Raw genomic sequence first — 22,470 nt, forward strand, 5'->3', positions numbered from 1 at the left:
ACCCTAAAATGAGATGCCTCCTTTTTCTTGCCAGTCATTCCTCTCCCTAGGCTCCCAAGCATCCTTCGACTTTGCCAAATTTTTTTTTACTTGTTTGGTTCTGGTCTTTGTGTACAGTACTTCATTCCCCCCCCCCCCCCCCCTCCAATACTGCTCTGTAGTTGAGCCGACAGATAAGCCAGTCCAGAATTTCTGACAATCATATCCTCTTCTCCCAAGTTTTTAAATACGTGTGTATAAGTCTTCATTTTCCTTACTCTACCTATTATGGCATGATATATAATACCGACAAGAACTGCCAAGTTTACTTTCACAGGATAAGGGTGAACAACCTGGAGGATGAAACACGTTGCACAAGTTGCTCTCCAAAAACGAAATCAAAGAAAGGGCACTTCAATTACATTATTTAAAGTCAGTCCCTCTGTCAGCTAGACCTCGGTCCTTACACACGAATAACTAGTAACGTGCAAACATGCGTGGTACTGTACCTGCTGTTGCACGAACACACTCGTTGGCCTCTGTTCCCAACCCCTAGTCCACCACCAGTATTACCCCATTCAACACACAGACCTGCCACTACAGGCAGCCACGTGCTGCCTGCAAACCTATCAAGAGTGAGACCGATTTATGCATACGTCAGCAGCGTACTATCCCTTCCAAAAAAAAAAAAAAAATCACTAAAAACGTGCGCGTTCTGGAAAGGCAAGTCAGAGCGTACACGTGCATTATAACCACAGCGGCTCGGCCCTGCCCAAGGAGGTTGGATAAAAACCAATCCCTTGGGTTGGACCCTACCCTAGTAGAGCATTCTTTTCGGCTCTTCACGGAGCACGCAGAGTGTATATCCCTGCGCGCTTACGACCGTGCGTCCCGACGTAACGCTTCTTAGCGGTTCTGATGACGTAGTTGCCCATGGTAACGCGGAGTCGCGGAGAGGATGGTAAGTAGAGTTTTATTTTTCGCGTCAGTTGGTGCTTGCAGATAATTTTGGGAAACCCAGCGGTAGTTGCAGGGTTGGCGGAGCTCTGACAGACTGGGTGATCGGGTTAGAGCGGCTGCCACTGGCACAGGTTACTTGAGCTGGTTTATGAGGTGCTGCGGGGGTGAACGAGACCCGTTGCTTGGACGCCATGATGATGATGGTGGTGATTGAGGGAGGGGGATGACTTGTGGCTAATCGAGCGATATGAGTGGTAGAGGATCAGTTGACCCTTGACGAGATGAAAGAGGAAAATAAGATTGCAGCATGATGACAGATGCTGACACGTGTAACCCTCCAGAGCTTCCAGATTACCCAGATCCACAGTAGGGAGAATTGGGCTAGTCCTGGATTTCTGGCACGCTCACCCTGGTGCATTATGGGACCTGCAGCACTGCTTTTGATGAGTAAGGGACTACAAATACCACACTGCTTTCGGATGTAAGTTAAAAACAAAAGAACCCCATAGAACTGGCCAAAAGGTCTCCCTATCTGGAATGGGGTAACATGGAAGCTCTGGTCCTCTTCCCTCAGTCTCCTTCCATCAAAATAAAAGGCGCAAGATGAGGATATAGCATTGTCAAGGTTTTGCAGTCTTGGTAGAATCAGAAGTATCATAAACATGATCTGGAAATTAGATCTTTGAGTGTGTTATTTACACAGCGCTTAGTTTTCAGAGAATATGATCTGCAGTACAGAACACTAGCTGTCTTCTTTGTAGATGCACAGGTATGAAAGCACTTGGGGATCTGTCAGTAAAGGGATTTTATACTACAGTTGAGTTTTATGGTACAGTAACTTAGTGTTTCATTTTTCACTGGATGCTGAGGGGTCTTTTAGAAAGGCGCGGTAGCACTTTTAGTGCACGATAATGATCACGCACTAAACACTAGAGATGCCCATAGGAATATATGGACGTCTCTGGTCTTTTACTGCATTATTTTTAGCGCACTGTAAAACCGCAAGCATGCCTTTGTAAAAGGCACACTGAGTGTCAGTTTAATGATGGCCGGAGAAGTTCTGCCACAGGGTTTTTTCCAGAGTTCCCAGATTGAGCTTGCATAGTGCTCTGATATTATCCATAGACATACTGGGATGCGCTTCTTTGAATTGGCTTTAATAGTATATGTATATTTATCCCTTTGAAAATTGACCAAATGAAAGTACTGTGTACCAGGAGCTCAAGAAAAAATCTTGGTGTCATTGTAGACAATAAGCTGAAATTTTTTGCCCAGCGTGCAGCTGCGGCCAGAAAAAGCAGAAAAGAAGCTAGGAATTATTAGGAAAGGGATGGCAAATAAAACTAAGGAGCTCATTTTCAAAGCACGTAGACTTATGAAGTTCCATAAGTTACTATGATGCTCATTTTCAAAGCACCAGGTTACAGTGGAACTTTGTAAGTCTTAAGTGCTTTGAAAATATGCCTTTAAGACTACTATAGTGCTTCTGTATTGCTCCATGGTGCAACCTCACGTTGAGTATTGCATTCAGTGGGCCTTTTACAAAGGTGCGCTAAAAATAAACGTGCACTAAACGCTATAGATGCACATATATTCCTGTGGGCATCTCTAGCGTTTAGTGTACACTAATCATTAGTGCGTTCTAAAAACACTATTGCGTCTTTGTAAAAGACCCCCCTCAGTTCTAGTTACTATATCTCAAAAAAGATATAGTGGAATTAGAAAAGGTTCAAAGAAGAGCGACCAGAATGATAAAAGGGATAGAATTCCTCTCATATGAGGAAAGGCTAAAGAGGTTAGGGCTCTTCAGCTTGGAAAAGAGACGACGGATGGGAGATATGATTGAGGTCTACAAAATCCTGAGTGGTGTAGAACAAATAGAAGTGAATTGATTTTTAGGGGATGCTCAATGACGTTACATGGAAATACTCTTAAAACAAATAGGAGGAAATATTTTTTTCACTCAACAAATAATTAAGCTCTGGAACTCGTTGCTGGAGGAAGCGGTAACAGCGGATAGCGTATCTGGGTGTAAAAAAGGTTTGGACAAGTTCTTGGAGATAGACATGGGGAAAAGCCACTGCTTGCCCTGGAATTGGTAGCATGGAATGCTGCTACTGTTTGAGTTTCTGCCAGGTATTTGTGACCTGGATTGGCCACTGTTGGAATCAGGATACTGGGCTAGATGGACGATTGATCTGACCCAATATGGTTATTTTTATGTTGTTGAGGAAAAAGTTCACTGTCATCACAATGGAATCCAGGATGTGGGGTTCTGCAGGGCTCACCGCTATCACTACTCTTGATTAATGTTTACTGTAGGTCTTTGGGTGAGCTGCTTTCAGACCTAGGCATCACTATTTTATCATATGCAGATTATAATTTTTGTTGAGCCCTGTTTTACAGCAGTTTGAGGATACATTAATTTCTTTGAAACATCATATTTCTTTAATAGATGATTGGACAAGCAAATTTTTTTTAATTAACTAAAAAACAAAGATACTTTGATTCGTAACCACTCGCCTCCACCTACCCTCCTCTCCTCCTTCCTGTACACATTAATTGATTTGATTTGCTTACTTTATTTTTTGTCTATTAGACTGTAAGCTCTTTGAGCAGGGACTGTCTTTCTTCTATGTTTGTGCAGCGCTGCGTATGCCTTGTAGCGCTATAAAAATGCTAAATAGTAGTAGTAGTAGATTTGGTTATTATTCAGATGTCCCAGAGAAAGAGTTTCTTATCCTCTGGTGAGGCTTGAAAAATTGAAGATAGCTCAAAGTTCTTTGAGGGTAAGAAAAGTTCTTGGAGTTGTTTTAGATTCCAAGCTATTCTTTGAGAAACAAATTTAATGACTTGACTAAAAAAATTTTTTTTTCAGATTTAGCTATCTCTGAGCCATACAGTCATCTCTCAGTGCACAGTTTTAGAACTATAACTCAATCCATTTTACTTCCGCAGTTAGATTACTATAATTCATTATATTGCAACATTACGCTTGAACTCCAAAAAAGGTTACAGCTGTTACAAAATACTGCAGCCTGATTTATAGGGCAGGTAAATTTAACCAGTGTTACTCCACTTTTTGCACAACTTATAGCTTATTTGGTTTTTAAAGCACTTCAGGGTTTAAACTCAGAAGAAGTGATAAAACTACTTGACATCCCTAGTTATAGACATAATTCTTGCTTTTTGTGAACTTTACAAGTAGGTTATCTGTCTTTAAGCAGTGTTCGGTTAAAATTTCATTCTGAACATTATTTTCTGTATCAGGGTGCAAAAATTTGGAATACCTTACCCCAAGAATTAAGACAGATTTCATCTTATTTTCATTTTTAGAAAGGCTTAAAAAACTTATTTTTTTTCTATGCCAAATTAACTGTGTGAAGTTTTTGAATTTTAGGTAGTTGTACATTCCTTGAATTTTGAAGTACTCTTTGTATATGATCCTATTTGGAATGTGGGTGGAATACAAAGCATGGATAGGATAGAACACATTTAAACATGCTATGTAGTATACACAGATTTCCCACTTATTTTACACACATACAAGCCAACTTCTCTCTTACCCCATGTCCATGAATGCCTCCTCTCAATTTGAGTAGATTTATGTGGATAAAGAGGGTCCTTGTAGAACAGTTCTCCTGAGTTAAGAAGGCACCTGTTTCTACTCCATTTTATAAACACATATAGGTGCCTTTAAGGGGTATTTTCGAAAGGACGTCCAAGTCAGGATAGAGACGTCCAGCACATAACATCCAAAACAGAGGTCCATTTCACGTGTTTTCCAACAGGAAATACGTGAGATGGACGTCCATATACTGATGACGTCTAACATGAACAGCCATTTTACAAACTGGAACATCCAACATTTGAACGGCAAAAAGGCAGGGACAAGGACCTCTGGCAGCATTCTTAGAAGCATTTTTAACTTTTTTTTTTTTTAATATTTTGTAATTGTGAGCCCTTCAAGAACAGAAAAATACATACTGTACCTGAATGTACACCACTTTAGGCTTGCAGGTGGCTTATATATTTAGGTACAGTATGTGTTTTTCTGTTTCTGGAGGACTCACATCAAAAAGATAAGAGTTAAAAAATGGGATTTGAACCTGGGTCCCATGGTTTAAAGTCCCCTGCACTAACCACTACTAGACTATTTCTGAGACTTGCTTCCTTCTTTGCTTTGAATGTCCATAATGCCTGAAGCTGTCATAGAGCCTGGTGTCCCCTTTCAGTTTCACTTTCAGGGGAGAGGGAGGGGGCCAGCAAACACTGGGGGATTAAGGAGGTGTCATGTCTTAATCCCTCCAGTGGTCAACTGGTCAATCACAGCACCTTTGTGTAATCTGAACTTGTCTGGAACAGGTATGACATCCTTCTTTTTAGGCTTAGACATTTCTTATTGATTGCTGTTGGACATTCTGATTTTGGCCCCTCCCTAGTCCTACTCAGAACACACCCATAATACACCCCCTTGCTATTGGGACATACTGCAGTCTTGGACATCCCTTTTCAAAACTGGGATTTGGATGCTTGAAGCGCATGAATGTCCTTTTGGGCATTTTGAGACATCCATATGCTTTGAAAATTAGTTCCTTTGAGTTTTTAGAAAATACTAGTAGCAGTTTGGTGGATATCATGGTTAGATTGAAGCAGCATACATTTATGCCTGCTCAGGCACAGGCATAAACGTTAGATCATAAATTACATATGTAAATGATGACTTTGCCCAAAGTCTATCCCAGGACATGCCTACTTGTGGCTCACATAAACGTGTCCGTCTGCTTGGCTTTATGTGCACAACCTGTGGGATAACCTTTTTATTTGTGTAAAATTGGGTTTTATGGAAGGAAAAAAAAGATATAACCTTACCCCCAAAATCTGAATGTGCAAGCTTTTTTTTTTTTACTTGCATGTAGGGCTGTAAAGAAGATTCGATTCGACCCAAAATAGTGCCCTGAATACGTTATTTGTATTCGTCCGAATAATGATTTAAATTCAAATATGAATAATATGGGGCTCTTCTTTGCTAAATCATATTGAAATAAACACTTGATCTCTGATTTCACATTGCTTCATTTATTATTTGTTATGTTAAAGTTCAATGCCCATTATTCATTTTCGACCAAATAGTAAAGCCATTTCTGCAGCTAAACCTCTATTTTATGCATCTACATGGCTTTTAAAATTAACCTCTCTGTGTACATGATGGGTGAAAGCTATAAATGTATTTGCGCCTATGGTGGGAAAATAGTATATGGTGCATTTGAGCAATAAGTATGCTTTAAAATCTCCAGTTCTTGTAGAAGGTTATCGATATTCTGACAACATGTTTTCAATACTTTCGGGGGGGGGGGGGGGGGGGGGGGGAGGGTTCTGTAAATGGCGCCTAAATAAACTGGTTCTGAAAAAAGGCGCGCACCAGTATTCTGTAAACCACTCCTAAAAGTTAGCCATAGTTTACAGAATAGCGCTTAAGCCCAGGGATTGCGTGTACATTTAGGCGCAGCCATTTGTACCATTAGGCGTGGAGGCCCCTTATTCTATGATAATGCACATAAATAGAAGTCATGCATCCAGTTTGCCCATGGCCCTCCCATTTCTGAGCTCTCTTTTCTGACTTGCCTGTAAAATTTAGGTGTGGATATGTTAATTGAGTCTAATTACTGTTAAAAAGCCAATTATTGGTGCCAATTAGCTCATTCAGTTAAAATGTGTGCACGTTTTATAGAATTAGGGGGTTCATTCATTTCACTTTTGTGTTCAGGTCTTGTCTCACTCATCAGTTGCACACTATCTGGTGATCTCTTTGTATATAGCAACTGGGCTCATTTTGGGAATAGTGAGGGAGACTGAAAGCTAGTATGGGTTGAGTTAGTCCCTTTAAGTTTTATTGCCTATCTTGAAAATGTACTGCAGTGCGGTTAACTGTCTTTAGGTGATTACTTGAAGTTGCACAACAGGTCACCGACTTTGAATGACATTGTAGGATGCTATTGTGCCTCACAGGTCTCTTGTGGAAGCTGATCTGTGTCTGGATCAAATGCTGGTATTAAAGAAGGAAACAAGGAGAAAAATCCTTGTTACAAAACAAATAAGAATGTGTAGGTCTAATCTGGAAGCCCATAATGCAGATCATTATCACTGCATGAATGCACTTGGGCAGCTTTACCAGCTTGCTGAATCTTTTTTTTTTTTTTCCCCCTCAACATGTGCAGCTACTGTAAAGTAGCCATTACACAAAGATAAAGTAGGTTTGGCCAATCAGTTCTGAGAAGTCTTCTTAAACAATGGTTTCAGTGCAACTCCCCATTATGCTTTCCTATCCAGATTGTCCACCAAAACATCAGTAGATATAAACTGCAGCATGTCTGTCTTCCTTAGATAACATGAGGGCTGATATTCAGCAGTGATATCTGTCTGAATAAGCAGGCTGTTATGATTGGGGTCAGAACCCCTCTCAAACTTACCTCTTTCCTGGGGGTCAGCTTCTTAGCTGGCTTCTGTTTCTTTTCTCTGTCCTTTCTGAGCTGGCTCTGTCTCTCTGTGCTGGCAGCTTCCAGCAGCATGGGGCTAATTGTTTCACTTTACTACAGCTGTGTGTGTGGACGGAGTTAGCTCTAACTCTCTTTGGGTGTACTGGCTTCAAGTGCTTCACGGTGTTGCATTGGTGTGGGTTGGGCCTCTATGGGTTTCAGTGTGCTCTCTGGGTCAGTGTGCTGTTGCCTAGGTCTAGGGAGTGTGACATCATCAGGGAGGGCCTTGATAAGGAAGTGGTGTTGTTTCCTTCAGAGCCTTTGCAACAGTGGTGTTTGCTTTAGGTAGGGTGGTGCAGTGTGCACTTCTGACTTTGTGTCTAGTTTCCCTGCTTGCTTTTGCTAAGGGCCAGGTTAGTGTTAGTGCAGTGTGCACTGGTGACTGTGTGTTTAGCTTTCCTGCTTTTCCCTTTTGGTTCCCCTGCTTTTCCCTCTTGGTTTTGGAAGCATTGCTGTGTGTAGGGCTTTGGAAGCTCTGTTGCTGATAGAAGTACTTCAGGGTTTGGTGTTAGGTACACTGCAGAGTTTGCTGTTAGAAGTACTTCTGGTGTTTGTGCTATTGGGAACATTGCAGTCTTTGCTGTTGGGGTTTGGTGATTTAGAATCACTTTTGGCTTATGTGTTAGCTTCCCTGCTTTTTCCTTGTGGCTCCCCTGTCTTCCCTTTTAGTGCTAGGAGCTCTTCTGATTGCTTGCCAGAGTAGTGCTTAGGAAGCACCTTGTTAGTTTTGTATCTAGTTTGCTAGAGCAGTGCTTAGGTAGCTTGTTAGTTTTGTGTTTAGCTTGTTAGTGTAGAGCTCTGCTTGTAGCTTGGTGCTTAGTAGCACCTGTGTTAACTTTGTGTTTAGTTCCCTGCTCTGTTAGTTTAGGGCTTAGGAAGTCCCTTTCTTGAGCAGGGCTTAGGAGCTCATGTTTAGTATAGGGCTTAGGAAGTCCTTTTTGTCAGTTTACTGTTAGGAACACTCCTGCTGGTTTAGGGCTTGGGAGCACGTAGATCAGTTTAGGAGCACTTCTGTTTCCAGTCCTGGTCCCTGTGTCATCCGGTATCCAGTAAGTCCTGCCGGCTACTCGAAACCAGGAGCTCAACTCCTGGGGGGCTTAGTAGCTAAGTGCAGGTGAAGCTGTACGGACCAGTCCAGTGTGTTCCGGTCTGGTGTGTTCCAGTCTGGTGCACTCCAGTCCAGTGTGTTCCGGTCTGGTGTGTTCCAGTCTGGTGCACTCCAGTCCAGTGTGTTCCGGTCCGGTGTGTGTTCCAGTCCTGTGTCCTCCAGTCCGGGGGATTCCAGTCCATGTGTTCCGGTTCGCTGGGCAGTGCCTGCAGTCCCTGTTGGTGTGCTTGCCCAGTGTTGGTTGGTGGGTTTTGCCTGCTGCTGTCGCTTCTCGGCAGCAGCCCAAGGGCTCACGTTTGCTCCAGAGCCCGGCCCTGCGGGCTCTGAACCTGAGAACCTGACAGAGACCTAACTTTGTACAGGTAATTTATCTATAGAATGTTATCCATGCTGCCTCCAGAGTCTGACATTGATGAATAAATTAGATGGATAGCAGCTGAATATCATTGTATAACTTCTAGCCCTGCCCCCTGAACGCCTATACTCCTCCTCTGTATGCGTGGATAATTTTTGGTCTATGTTGGCTTAGTCAAAATTTATCCATGCCTGGGAAATTCAGATAGGGGCAATTTTTGGCTAGCATCCGATGCTGGTCACGTATATTGGGAATACATTTTCAAAACCACCTATTTTTCTGTCTCTCTTGACATACGTTCTTCACAGTCCTCATTTGTATGACTGATTTCATTCTGCTTGTCCAAGAATGCAAATTTGCTTATTTGTAATGGGGGTTCTCCGTAGCAGGAGATATTAGCCATACATTCCCTTCCTCCTTCTCCTCTATAGAGATGCAGCTTACATAGGGGGTCTTTTACTAAGCCACAGTAGTGTATTTAGCTGGCAGTAAACGCCGAGACACCCATTATATTCCTGCGTCTCTGCATTTACCGCCAGCTGATTTCTACTGTGAGCTAAAAACACTACTGTGGCTTAGTAAAAGACCCCCATAGTAACATAATAGATGACGGCAGATAATGACCTGTACGGTCCATCCAGTCTGCCCAACAAGATAACTCATCACATAAAGTATGATGAGAACTACATATGTATACTTGATCATGATTTGTCCTTGTCATTTCAGGTCATAGACCATAGATGTCTGCCCAGCACTGACCTTGTTTTCCAGTTACTGAAGCTCAATCTGTCCATCCACGATCAGTGCACAGACTGTAGAAGTCTGCCTAGCGCTGGCTTTGCTTTCCAATTACTGGTGTTGCCATCTAATCACTGCTAAGCTTGCTTGGTTCCGTGCTTCTGTACAGGATTCCTTTGTGTTTATCCCACACATTTTTGCATTCCAGTACTGTTTTTATCTCCACCACCTGCCACAGGAGGGCATTCTAGGTATCTACCACCCTCTCCATGAAAAAGTGCTTCCTGATTATTCCTGAGTCGGGCCCGCCCAGCAACCTCAATTCATGTCCTCTAGTTCTACCACCTTCCCGTCTCTGGAAAAGGTTTGTTTGTAGATTAATGCTATTCAAATATTTGAACATCTGTATCATATCACCCCTGTCTCTTCTTTCCTTCAGGGTATACATGTTCAGTTCCTTAAGTCTCTCCTCATACGTCTTGTGACACAAACCCCATATAATTTTTGTCACTTTTTTCTGAACCGCTTCAAGTCTTGTTCTTAGCAAGATACAGCCTCCAAAACTGAACACAATACTCTGAGTGGGGCCTTACCAGTGACTTGTACAGGGGCATCAACACCTCCTTTCTTCTGCTGTTTATACCCTTCTCTATGCAGCCTAGCATATATTTAGCTTAGCTATATACAAAATGGAGGGAGCTGTTGCTCATGCTCAGAGTTTATCTAAAATTTTTGAGCTCTGTAGAGCCTTTCAGTTTTCAGTGCCATCAACTGAACATTACTGCACTAAATATATTTGTTCTTCTTTTGGGGGCAGTGTCTTCAAGTGGGTTATTTTTGCACATACCTTGATAGTAATTAACCTCACTTCTAAGCCAGGGTATGTGGATTTTCCCCTAAATTCAGTACATTTATAAGGTGCTGTAGTGACAGGGCTAGAAGCCAAAATCCTTCATTTACTTATAGGACTGATGCAATTTAGGTAGTGTCTGGTCTTGCTCTGGAGGGATTTCCTCTAGGAATGAGAGGGCTCATCGTTTTCCTTGCACTTGCAATTTTTGCAGCCTCTACAAAACTGCCAGCAGTGCTGCCAAGTAGCATCAGATTGTGCTGGGCACTTCTATAATGTGGAACTGAACTAAGGTTACAAGCTTACTTCATATAGGTCACCAAACAGCTTTCAGATGGCAATGACTTTTGTTGAATTGTGGCTCAGGTGAGCAGTGAACTGGAGACCTAGGTGCCTCTAAATAACCCTTTTCACAACAAGAGCTAGACTATCTTTTTGCCCAGCAGTTTCTTCCTGTTCCTTTGGGCTTCTAGCTGAATTGGAAGTGGCCTTTATGGAATTTGAGTGTCATGAGCCTTCATTCAGAACTACCAATAATGTAATTCTTATCATTGTCATAGCACTGTACAGTGGTGAGAAGTATTCAGGTACAGTATGTTCTTGCTCCTAAGGACTTATAGTCAAAATGGGTATCTAGTGATTTCCCAAGGTCACAGTAGCAAAAGTGAGAACTGAACACTGGCTTCCATGATTAAGAACATAAGTATTGCCATACTGGGACAGACCAAAGGTCCATCAAGCCCAGCATCCTGTTTCCAACAGTGGCCAACCAGGTCACAAATACCTGGCAAGATCCCCCAAAAGTACAATATATTTTATGCTGCTTATCCCAGAAATAAGCAGTGGATTTTCCCCAAGTCCTGCTAAGCTAACCGCCTTTACCACATTCTCTGGCAACGAATTCCAGAGTTTAATTACACGTTGAGGAAAGAAATATTTTCTCCGATTTGTTTTAAATTTACTACTTTGTAGCTTCAATCCATGCCCCCTAGTCTTAGTATTTTTGGAAAGAGTAAACAAATGATCCAAGTCTACCCGTTCCACTCCACTCCTAACCTCTATAATATCTCCCCTCAGCCATCTTTTCTCCAAGTTGAAGAGCCCTAGCCATTTCAGCCTTTCCTCTTAGGGTTGTCAACCCATCCCCTTTATCATTTTCATCGCCCTTCTCTGTATCTTTTCTAATTCCACTATATCTTTTTTGAGATGCGGTGATCAGAATTGTACACAATATTTGAGGTGTGGTCGCACCATGGAGCGATACAAGGGCATTATAATGTCCTCATTTTTTGTTTTCCATTCTTTTCCTAATAATACCTAACATTCTATTTGCTTTGTTAGCCACCGCAGCACACTGAGCAGAGGGTTTCAATGTATCATCATTGACGATGCCTAGATCCCTTTCTTGGTCGGTGACTCCTAACGTGGAACCTTGCGTTATCTATATTAATAATTCTCACCTCAAACATTCTGAAGCTCACTCTGTGGCAGGGAAACCCTGGAGCCCTGCACTTAGGCTGTCACCACTCACTGTCACTCATGCACCACTCTCACTGATAGACCCACCCACAGCCACGCCCCTTCCGCACATAATTGCCTACCTCAACATTCTAATGAAGCTGCAACTTCCGGTTTGTGAGGTGCCAGAGATCGGAATTTAGCCCCATTACTATTTGCCCCGCCCTCGCGTCAAACATGATGACGTTGAGGGCGGAGCTATGACACTTGACCAATCGCATCGCTCCGCCCGTTTGACGCGAGGGCGGGGCATACATCGATGTACTACGCAACAACGATTGGAGGGAGTAAGCCAGACACGCTGTAGGTCACAGGCAGCGAGGGAGCCAGCCAGCCACTCTACATCACTGGACGGGGCGCCGGGCGGGGGCCCACGACCACGACCACCCTGAAGCACGGAGGGTAAATCCAGCATCAAGGGGAGAGGGATGGGAACGAAAGCGTCTTGCTAGCGCCCGTTTCATTGGCCTAAGAAACAGGCCTTTCTTACTAGTGTAGCTATAAATCGGGTTCCTCTTTCCCACATGCATCACTTTGCACTTGCTCACATTAAATGTCATCTGCCATTTGGATGCCCAATCTCCCAGTCTCGTAAAGGTCCTCTTGTAATTTTTCACAATCCTATTGTGATTTAACAACTTTGAATAACTTTGTGTCATCAGCAAATTTAATTACCTCACTAGTTACTCCCATCTCTAGACCATTTATAAATATGTTAAAAGCAGCAGTCCCAGCACAGACCCCTGGGGAACCCCACTATCTACCCATCTCCATTGAGAGTACTGACCATTCAACCCTACTCTCTGTTTTCTATCTTTTAGCCAGTTTTTAATCCACAGTAGGACACGACCTCCTATCCCATGACTCTCCAATTGCCTCTGGAGTCTTTCATGAGGTAGTTTGTCAAATGCCTTTTGAAAATCCAGATATACAATATCAACCGGCTCACCTTTATCCACATGTTTGTTCACCCCTTCAAAGAAATGTAATAGATTGGTGAGACAAGATTTCCCTTCACTAAATCCATGTTGGCTTTGTCTCAGCCCATTCTCAACCCAGCCCTGAGGACATATACTGCCTCTGCTGTATGCAAATGCATATTCATTGTGAATATCTTGAAAACCAGACTGGTTTGGTGTGTTCAGAGGACTGAGTTTCCTCTCAATAACTATTTTTTCCCTCTTAGTTGTGTTATGGGTAACTTTTCAAAACAGCTTATACAGGTTTAAAAAAAATCTAAAACTTGCCCTTTCACAGTTGATATATCATTTAAAAATGCATGTATTTCCTGGGTGAGTATTCAGGTCATGAAGAAAAAGTACATGGGTAGATAGCAACCTGCAGAGAAAGCAGTTGCAAGTGACCTACGTGTGCTTTCTACTCATGGCAGAAGTGGGCGCGCGTACTTCCACTTTGAGAATAGGTGCAGAACGTGTGGGTGAATAGGCTGGAAATTGCTGAGCCACTTCCCGCGTTTCAGAGGTACCATTAATTGACAGGTGCCCGTGCGCACTAGGCACTGTTCTGGAAGGTAGCTCCTATCTGCAAGGGGTGTACGTGTGGGCAGAGCATGGGTCATAAGTGTGTCTCCCAGTTACATGTGTAGTTTATAGAATACTATACTCTGCTGCCCGTCTCGTCTTCCGCCAGGGTCGCTTTACTCATACTACCCCTGTCCTCAAGTCGCTTCTCTGGCTCCCTATCCGTTTTCGTATCCTGTTCAAACTTCTTCTACTAACCTATAAATGTACTCACTCTGCTGCTCCCCAGTATCTCTCCACACTCGTCCTTCCCTACACCCCTTCCCGTGCACTCCGCTCCATGGATAAATCCTTCTTATCTGTTCCCTTCTCCACTACTGCCAACTCCAGACTTCGCGCCTTCTGTCTCGCTGCACCCTACGCCTGGAATAAACTTCCTGAGCCCCTACGTCTTGCCCCATCCTTGGCCACCTTTAAATCTAGACTGAAAGCCCACCTCTTTAACATTGCTTTTGACTCGTAACCACTTGCCTCCACCTACCCTCCTCTCCTCCTTCCTGTACACATTAATTGATTTGATTTGCTTACTTTATTTTTTGTCTATTAGATTGTAAGCTCTTTGAGCATGGACTGTCGTTCTTCTATGTTTGTACAGCGCTGCGTACGCCTTGTAGTGCTATAGAAATGCTAAATAGTAGTAGTAGTAGTACTATACATTACACACACCAACTTATGCCTGCCATTGATAATGGCGTAAGAGGGTGTGTCTAAACGTGGGCACACCAATGCCGACCTTATGCTAGTATTCTATAACAGAATCTTGGCGCTGCCAAGATTCCGTGTTAGAATTGGCTCTAAGCGTATGGCTTTGGGGCTCCTAGTCTGAGGTGCTGATTTATAGTTGCCCTGTATATCTCTCTGCCTAAACACAGCCACCACAGTGATAGATCTTGGCCAGAGGCCACAAACCTCGGCTCCCTCTGGACTCTAGCTCTCCCTGCAGAACCCTTGAGTAATACCTGAGAAGCCTGTTCCCCCAGAGTCTAGACTGCGAATGATAGTTCTGCACCATCCCCTGCCCTGGCAGGCCCATGCAGCAGGAGCTTGGCCGAAGAACTGAACCAGTTTCCAATTTCTTGAAGCAGATGTAGCATACAGAGTGGTGGAGAACAGAGCCAGTTACTCTGTTTAGCAGTGGTAACGTGTCAGCCATTTCCTCTGAAGTGCATGCATTTCCTCATCGTTTGTCAATCTCAGGTCTTCCAGGTTGTAGTTGTAAAATATGTCTGTGTACTACTAGCTCAGGGAAATCCAGATCGTTTTTATAGCATTTGCACTCTACAGTTGATGTTCCTTTTAAACACTGGCTGGAATAGTTAAAGATATATGTGAATATTCTGTGCCAACCGATATGATATTGGTACTGAATATCTGGATGTAGAGGTGGCTGGCGGCAGTGTCTAGATGGCTATCTGGATAAATGCCTGCTCAGCATTATCCAGATAATTCTGCTGAAAATTGGGCTATGGCCGTGGTCAAAGCTTCTTTTGCCTGTCTTATCAAGCATTTACTACCCTCTTTTTGTGTGTGTGTACGTATGTATGTATACCTACACTTAAGCAGCTCACAATTAAAACATACATAAAATCTAAATACTTAGCAAATCATGACCAATCAGAATTACAAATAAAAATTAATCTGTGTAACGTTCATGGTTTCTAGCTGCAATGCACAATCAGTAACGAACTAAGTTATTGCATGTTATTTTATACTGTATTTGGAGTCATGCCCTGCTAACCCACGTGGATAGGACTCTGAGCAGGCTACAAGCAACCTGTTACTGTTGTGTAATATGTTGCTTGGGGAGTAAGTCAATGTATTCCTTAGCTAGAATCAGTTTGCTCTGGAGTATAAATCCTTGGCGATAAGTACAGAGCAAGGTGACACAGCCTGGATGACGATTTTCACTGGGCTCAAGTGTCAGCTCTGTGTTGCATGAAAGATATCGATCTGGTGAGATAGACAAAGGTAGATTATTTTCCTTGTCTGTCACGGCTTCTAAATAAGCTTTGCCTATACCTTGAACTGAGTGGTTGTTCTATAAATATACTTCCTGATGCCTAGCACTGGTTTAATCCCGCAAAACCCATTTGGATACCTTCTAGAAAATCATTTAGATTAAAACCAGGGTTCTTACTTCTGCTGCCAGTGTTTCATGTACAAAAATATATCATCAGTCTGATGAGAGAGTCTGTGAATGCTTTGAATTTCCTTTCTTTGGCGTTAAGTACGCTATAATGAGTTATTCTTTTCTACCCAGAGAAAACAAATTGCTGCTTGGCACACAGGTTTTGCTGTCTAATTTCTGTTTGTTTTGTACTCAGTGCTTTTGTTTCAAATGAAAAATTAAACCAAGTGCTGTGTTACAGTGCATTCACAATGCTTTTATTTGGCATTTTCATTTTCTTTTGCTTTCAGCCATGATTCAAATGTAAAACTACTCTCCCTCCTAAGAAAATATTTGGAAGGCATGCTTTCTTTTTTCTTTGTCCCTCTTTTATTTATTCAATATTGCTATGTTAGTGAAAAAGATTCTTTTTGGAGGGGACGGGATGTGTGACTGGGCATTCTCTGGACTGCGGTCAGAATAGTTTCTGGGATTCTGACGTGCAGGTTATCATCTGAATTCCAAACTGATTAGCATTCACTGAATGCGAAGAAGCCCTTGGGACTCGAATGCTTCTTTGTATTTAGCGCACCGCTAGTCAGTAGCGCTGCTTTGAAAAAGGAGCCCTTAGAGTATTGTTCGGTTGAGATACCAGCCTTGCAGCATTAGAGAATCAGGTCTGCAGTAGCAAGTATTCAGAATTGTATTTTATTGAGATTTAACAGCAGGCATCCTGCTGATAGTACTCGTATGTCTAAAACAACCATGGAATTAGGGCAGAATAGGCCTGCAGCTTAATCTTAGCATTCCTCCCCTCCTCCATCATCCTTGTGTGGGTACCATGGCTTTCTCCACTGCACATTCACATACACACCTCCACCACCCCACGTGGCCGTACAGTAAATTACATTGTTGTAAATGTGCTAAACATCTTGCCACAAGCACAGAACGGGGAGAAATCCTTTACTGTATCTGAGCTCATTGCCTTACATAATAAAATGTTTTCCTGTACATATGAAGACTTTCACAATGTCTGTGTTTGCTCTAGACTTTAAAGGCACCATGTGGACTACATTTATATTTGTCTTCCTTTGAAAATAACGAGAAAGCAATTTTTCAAAGTCATTTACCTAAAATTGTGTCCCTAAATGGGCTTAAAAGTGCTTACGGGTTACATAAGCTCAATAAAATGTGTTCCTGTGGGTGTGTTTGGTCTGAGGAGGAAAGTAGTTCTAATGCATGAAATTTCCAAAGTCGCGCACAGTGTTTTACACTCTGGGCCACCCACGCTATAATTTTATCTTGATTATGGTATCTGTTGTTATCCTCATGATACTATTTTAATGAGATTTCTGTGAGAATATGGCCCATGAAAAATATGATCATAATTCTCTGTTAGCAATAAATCCAAGTAAACAGAAACAAACAAGGCAGTAGAATGGATTACTCAGAGCAGCTTGCATTTTGTGGAAGCAGTGCATATTTTCTAGCGAAAAAGGTGCTGGTACTCAAATGCCAGGCCACCCTTCAGGGGGTGGGGTGATCACTAAGGGACCCACCCCACAACAGCCAGGCCCCCTGCAACCTGTCACAGAATCTATGACAAGGCAGAATTGGTGTGTAGAGCTTGAGCTCTTTCATTAAAACTTGGGGACCATGGGTCAATTTTAGCAGACATTGAAAAAGGTGCCGGTACTCAGTACCCCCTCAAAAAAAGCCCTATGTGGAAGTATAGCAAATTGTTGTTTTTTGTTTGGTTTGTTTACTTTAAAGTGCAATATTTATTATTAACGGTGTTACATCAAGGAATTAAATGGATTGAAGTGGAATTCTGTAGTCTGTTGTCTGAGGTGTTGGCAGTCAGATACAATAATGTATATGAAAGATGCCACCTGGCCCCTGTGTTTAGGGCAAAAGCTGCACATCAACTGGGCCATTTATAGATTGGAATTGGAGCTGAAACATTATTACAGTATGACCTTGTGCATGGATTGTTAAGAGATGTGTTGCGCTTTATCAAGTCTTAGCTATATTGCAGGGATGGCCAGTTTTGGACTGCGAGAGCCACAAATAAGTGATTTTTGGGTTAGCCACAAGGTATATGTATGCTAATCTATTTTATGTATAACCCTATGCCTATCCTGAAAACCATCCCCATTTTTGGCTTGTTAGGATTGGTGTTATTTACCCTGCTATATTGTAAAGGCAAAGTAAGAATGCTAGCAAGATATAAACACAAAATCATAGAAGGATACAATATGATGACATCTTAACACTACAGAACCCTTCTAATGGGTCTCACCTTCCCTACCTACTGGTCTTATTTGATATGTATCTTCCTTGTTTCCCCATAGCTCAGGGTTTCTTGTGCCTGCATCATGCATTCTTGAATTCTAATGCTTGTCTTTTTATTTTTCTCCTCCACCTCACTGGGAGGATATTCTGTGCATTACTTCCTTTTCTGTGAAAAAATACTTCTTTTGTTTTATTCCTGAGTTTGTGCTCTCTTCCCTTCTTCCTCAGATATGACTACTTGCTATGTGTGTTTGCGCTAAAATAATGTCAGCTTCTTGAGTTCAATTTAGCAAAGGTCATGATGGTTGATAAAGTTCAAAATGACCAATGCAGTCTGCCTATTTGAGAGATTCATTCACTTTTGATAGATTTACGTTGAAGTTCCCATATGCAACCCAGCACCATAGAAGTAGAAAGGCAATTCAGATGGTGTGGTGTCTGCACAAAAGCCATAAGATTAGTCTGCAGGCCTGATACACAAAGCTTACTGTTCTAGCAACATCCAGTTTAGCATTCACGTTATTCAGGGAGTAATGCACAAAGGGGTTCTGCGTCAATCTTACCATTCATGGTAGTAGCCAGTGATAATCCTATGCAAATGTATTACAATAAGCTGATTAGTATTAAAATGAGCATTCTGAGTGATGCACAGAACAGAGTGCCTACCTTTAACATGCTAAATTTTCTGGGAGGTCTAGAGCTGTCGTAGCATGACAGCGACTTCTCGGCAGAGCGGTCTGCTGTCATATTTTAATAGTATTTTATGTGTGTGTGTCCGCACATAACAGCACTGTGAAAAAGTTGTCATGGAAAAAAAAGTCTGAAGCACATTGTGGAGGCGTACCCATGGCACCTGCAGCTGGAAAAAAAAGTTATACACGGCTTTCATACATGCACATATAAGCAATAAACTCCCCTGAGACATGTAAGTTGTCATGGAACTGTACAAACAAAACTGTAAAATGTTGTCATTGAACTAAAATAAAAAAGCTGAAGTTCATTGTAGAGGCGTGTCCACGGCACATACATTGTAGCTTTCTTGGGCATGCATATAGCATCGACGTTTAGCGAGTGACTTCTGGCATCGGCGTTTAAAAAGGAGATAGAGCAGCTTTTAAACTAGAGACTGGGGGAAGGCCAGGGTAGATAGGGTATCCTGATAGTGAGGTTGCAAAAAAGACTGTAGTAGATCAGGTGTCCTTAAATAAAAATCAGACAAAAGATTGCCATTTAATACTGTCAAGTACTGAGCATGATGTAAATAGGAACAACAAACATAGTTTGAAATGTCTATATGCAAATGCCAGAACCCTATGAAATAAGGTGGGAGATTTAGAATATATTGCACTAAATGAAAAATTAAATATAATAGGAATCTCTGAGACCTTGTGGAAGGAGGATAACCAGTGGGACACTGTCATACTGTTGTACAAATTATATCGTAGTGATAGGATGGATTGAATTGGTGGAGGGGTAGCATTGTATGTTAAGGAGGGCCTTGAATCAAATAGATTGAAAATTCTACAGGAAACTAAACACATCTTGGAATCCCTGTGGATTGAAATTCCATGTGTAACGGGGAAAAGGATAGTGATAGGAGTGTACTACCGTCCGCCTGGCCAGGATGAACAGACGGATGTAGAAATGTTATTGGAAATTAGGGAGCCTAGCAAACTGGGCAACACGATAATAATGGGTGATTTCAATTACCCCAATATTGACTGGGTAAATGTAACATCAGGACGTGCTAGGGAGGTAAAATACCTTGATTAAATCAAGGATTGCTTTATGGAGCAGCTGGTACAGGAGCTGAGAAGAGAAGGAAAAATTCTAGACCTAGTCCTTAGTGGATCACATGATCTGGTGTTGGAGGTAATGGTGATGGAGCCACTTAATAACAGTGATCATAATATGATCCGATTTGATATTAGCTTTGGAGTAAGTACACGCAGGAAATCCAATACGTTAGCATTTAACTTTCAAAAAGGAGACTATGATAAAATGAGAACGGTGAAAAAAAAAACTTAGAGGAGCGTCTGCGAGGGTCAAAAATTTACCTCAGGCATGGATGCTGTTCAAAAATACCATCCTGGAAGCCCAGGCCAAATATATTCTGTGTATTAAAAAAGGAGGGAGGAAGACCAAACGACAGCTGGCATGATTAAAAAGTGAGGTGAAGGAAGCTATTAGAACAAAAAGAAAATGGAAGAAGGAACCAACTGAAAATAATAAGAAACAGCATAAGGAATGTCAAGTCAAATGCAAAGGGCTGATAAGGAAGGCAAAGATGGACTTCGAAAAAAAAGATTGCGTTGGAGGCAAAAAACACATAGTAAAAATTTTTTAGGTATATTAAAAGAAAGAAGCCGGCAAAAGAATCAATTGGACTGCTAGATGACCGAGGGGTAAAAGGGGCAATCAGGGAAGACAAAGCCATAGCGGAGAGATTAAATGAATTCCTTGCTTCGGTCTTCACTGAGGAAGATTTGGGAGAGATATCAGTGCTAGAAATGGTATTCGAAGCTGACGAGTCGGAGAAACTGAATTATATCTGTATAAACCTAGAGGATGTAATGGGACAGTTTGACAAATTGAAGAGTATTAAATCTCCTGGACCGATGGTATTCATCCCAGTGTAGTGATAGAATTGAAAAATGAACTTCTGGAACTATTGTTAGTAATATGTAATTTATCTTTCAAATCGAGCATGGTACCGGAAGATTGGAGGTTCCAGAGGGGATTGGGGAAATTATACTGTAGACCAGTGAGCCTGACGTCGGTGCCGGGCAAAATGGTAGAGACTATTATAAAGAAGAAAATTACAGAGCATATTCAAAACCATGGATTTAGTGAAGGGAAATGAAATTTTTGCCTCACCAACATGCGGATAAAGTTGATATTGAGGGGCAAAATTGAACGCGAACGCCCATCTCCATGGGCGTCTATCTCCGAGGATGAGTACGTGAAGGGGCGGGCCAGACAGTATTTTCGATAATACGGTTTGTGCCGGGCAAATGCATCGGATTTGGTCGGATTTGAGCTGGGCGTTATCGTTTTTCAGCGATAATGGAAACCGAAGGCACCCAGCTCAGAAACGAACAAATCCAAGGCATTTGGTTGTGGGAGGGGCCAGGATTCATAGTGCACTGGTCCCCCTCACATGCCAGGACACCAACCGGGCACCCTAGGGGGCACTTGTAACAATTACAAAAAAAAATTAAAATACCTCCCAAGTCCATAGCTCCCTTACCTTGGGTGCTGAGCCCCCCAAATCCCCCCCAAAACCCACTGCCCACAACTCTACACCATTACCATAGCACTTATGGCTGAAGGGGGCACCTAGATGTGTGTACAGTGGGTTTTGGGACGGTTTGGAGGGCTCCCGTTTACCACCACAAGTGTAACAGGTGGGGGGGATGGGCCTGGGTCCACCTGGCTGAAGTCCACTGCACCCACTAATAACTGCTCCAGGGGCCTGCATACTGCTGTGATGGAGCTGGGTATGACATTTGAGGCTGGCAAAAAAAAGTTTTTAAAGTTCTTTTTTTTGGGTGGGAGGGGGTTAGTGACCACTGGGGGAGTCAGGGGAGGTCATCCCCGATTCCCTCTGGTGGTCATCTAGGCAGTTGGGGCACTTTTTGGGGACTTGCTCGTGAGAAAAAAGGGTCCAGAAACAATGACCCAAATTCTCGCTTCTGGCGTCCTTATTTTTTCGATTATCGGCTGAGGGCGCCCATCTCTCCTCGGCCGATAAACACTCCCCAGTCCCGCCTTCACCACGCCTCCGTCAACTTTGTCCGTTCCCGCGACAGATTGCAGTTGGAGACGCCCAAAATCGGCTTTCGATTATACCGATTTGGGCACCCACGGGAGAAAGGCGCCCATCTCCCGATTTGGTTCGAAATATGGGCTTCTTTCGAAAATAAGCTGGATTGTGTACCTGGATTTTGAAAAGGCGTATGACAAAGTACCTCATGAAAAGCTCCAGAAGAAATTGTAGAGTCATGGGATATGAGGTAGTGTCCTAGTGTGGATTAAAAACTGGTTAAAAGATAGAAAACAGAGAGTAGGGTTAAATGGTCAGTATTCTTCTGGTAGCGCTATAGAAGTGATTTATAGTAGTAGTAGAAGGGTAGATAGTGGGATTCCTCAGGAGTCTGTGTTGGGACCGCTGCTTTTTAATATATTTATAAATGATCTAGAGATGGGAGTAACTAGTGAGGTAATTAAATTTGCTGACAACGCAAAGTTATTCAAAGTGGTTAAATCGTGAGAGGATTGTGAAAAATTTCAAGAGGACCTTACGAGGCTGGGAAACTGGGAGGGGCATAATCGAACGGGGTGCCCAAGTTTTTCTGAGGACGTCCTTGCAGGATAATACGGTTAGGGACGCCCAAATCTCAACATTTAGGTCAACCTTAGAGATTGTCGTCCCCGGTTTCTGGCGATAATGGAAACCGAGGACGACCATCTCAGAAACGAC

General features: G+C 42.5%; 2 protein-coding genes and 1 long non-coding RNA gene across 4 annotated transcripts in view; 2 read left to right on the forward strand and 1 right to left on the reverse strand.

The window, feature by feature from the left end:
* Positions 1-584, reverse strand: part of SFXN2 (sideroflexin 2) — a 113,644-nt gene extending 113,060 nt beyond the window's left edge. The window contains exon 1 of the mRNA XM_030202824.1: positions 489-584. The gene's annotated coding sequence lies outside the window, so the exon portion shown is untranslated. The remainder of the gene's footprint in view (positions 1-488) is intronic.
* ARL3 (ADP ribosylation factor like GTPase 3) overlaps positions 1-22,470 on the forward strand; it is a 132,073-nt gene that overhangs the window by 45,142 nt on the left and 64,461 nt on the right. Inside the window, exon 1 of one of the 2 annotated variants that reach the window (XM_030202827.1) lies at positions 821-940. The exons of the other annotated variant lie outside the window; for it this stretch is intronic. Within the exon in view, the coding sequence (XP_030058687.1) occupies positions 938-940 (3 nt within the window). The 5' untranslated portion in view covers positions 821-937. Of the gene's footprint in view, positions 1-820; positions 941-22,470 lie in introns of those variants that run through there. 2 annotated transcript variants of the gene reach the window in all.
* Positions 2,477-20,500, forward strand: LOC115469995. Its single transcript, XR_003942101.1, has 3 exons — positions 2,477-2,557; positions 15,460-15,465; positions 20,490-20,500. It is a non-coding gene; the product is annotated as an uncharacterized LOC115469995 (long non-coding RNA).

Source organism: Microcaecilia unicolor, chromosome 5 (assembly GCF_901765095.1).
Source record: "Microcaecilia unicolor chromosome 5, aMicUni1.1, whole genome shotgun sequence".
Taxonomy (NCBI): Eukaryota; Metazoa; Chordata; class Amphibia; order Gymnophiona; family Siphonopidae; genus Microcaecilia; species Microcaecilia unicolor.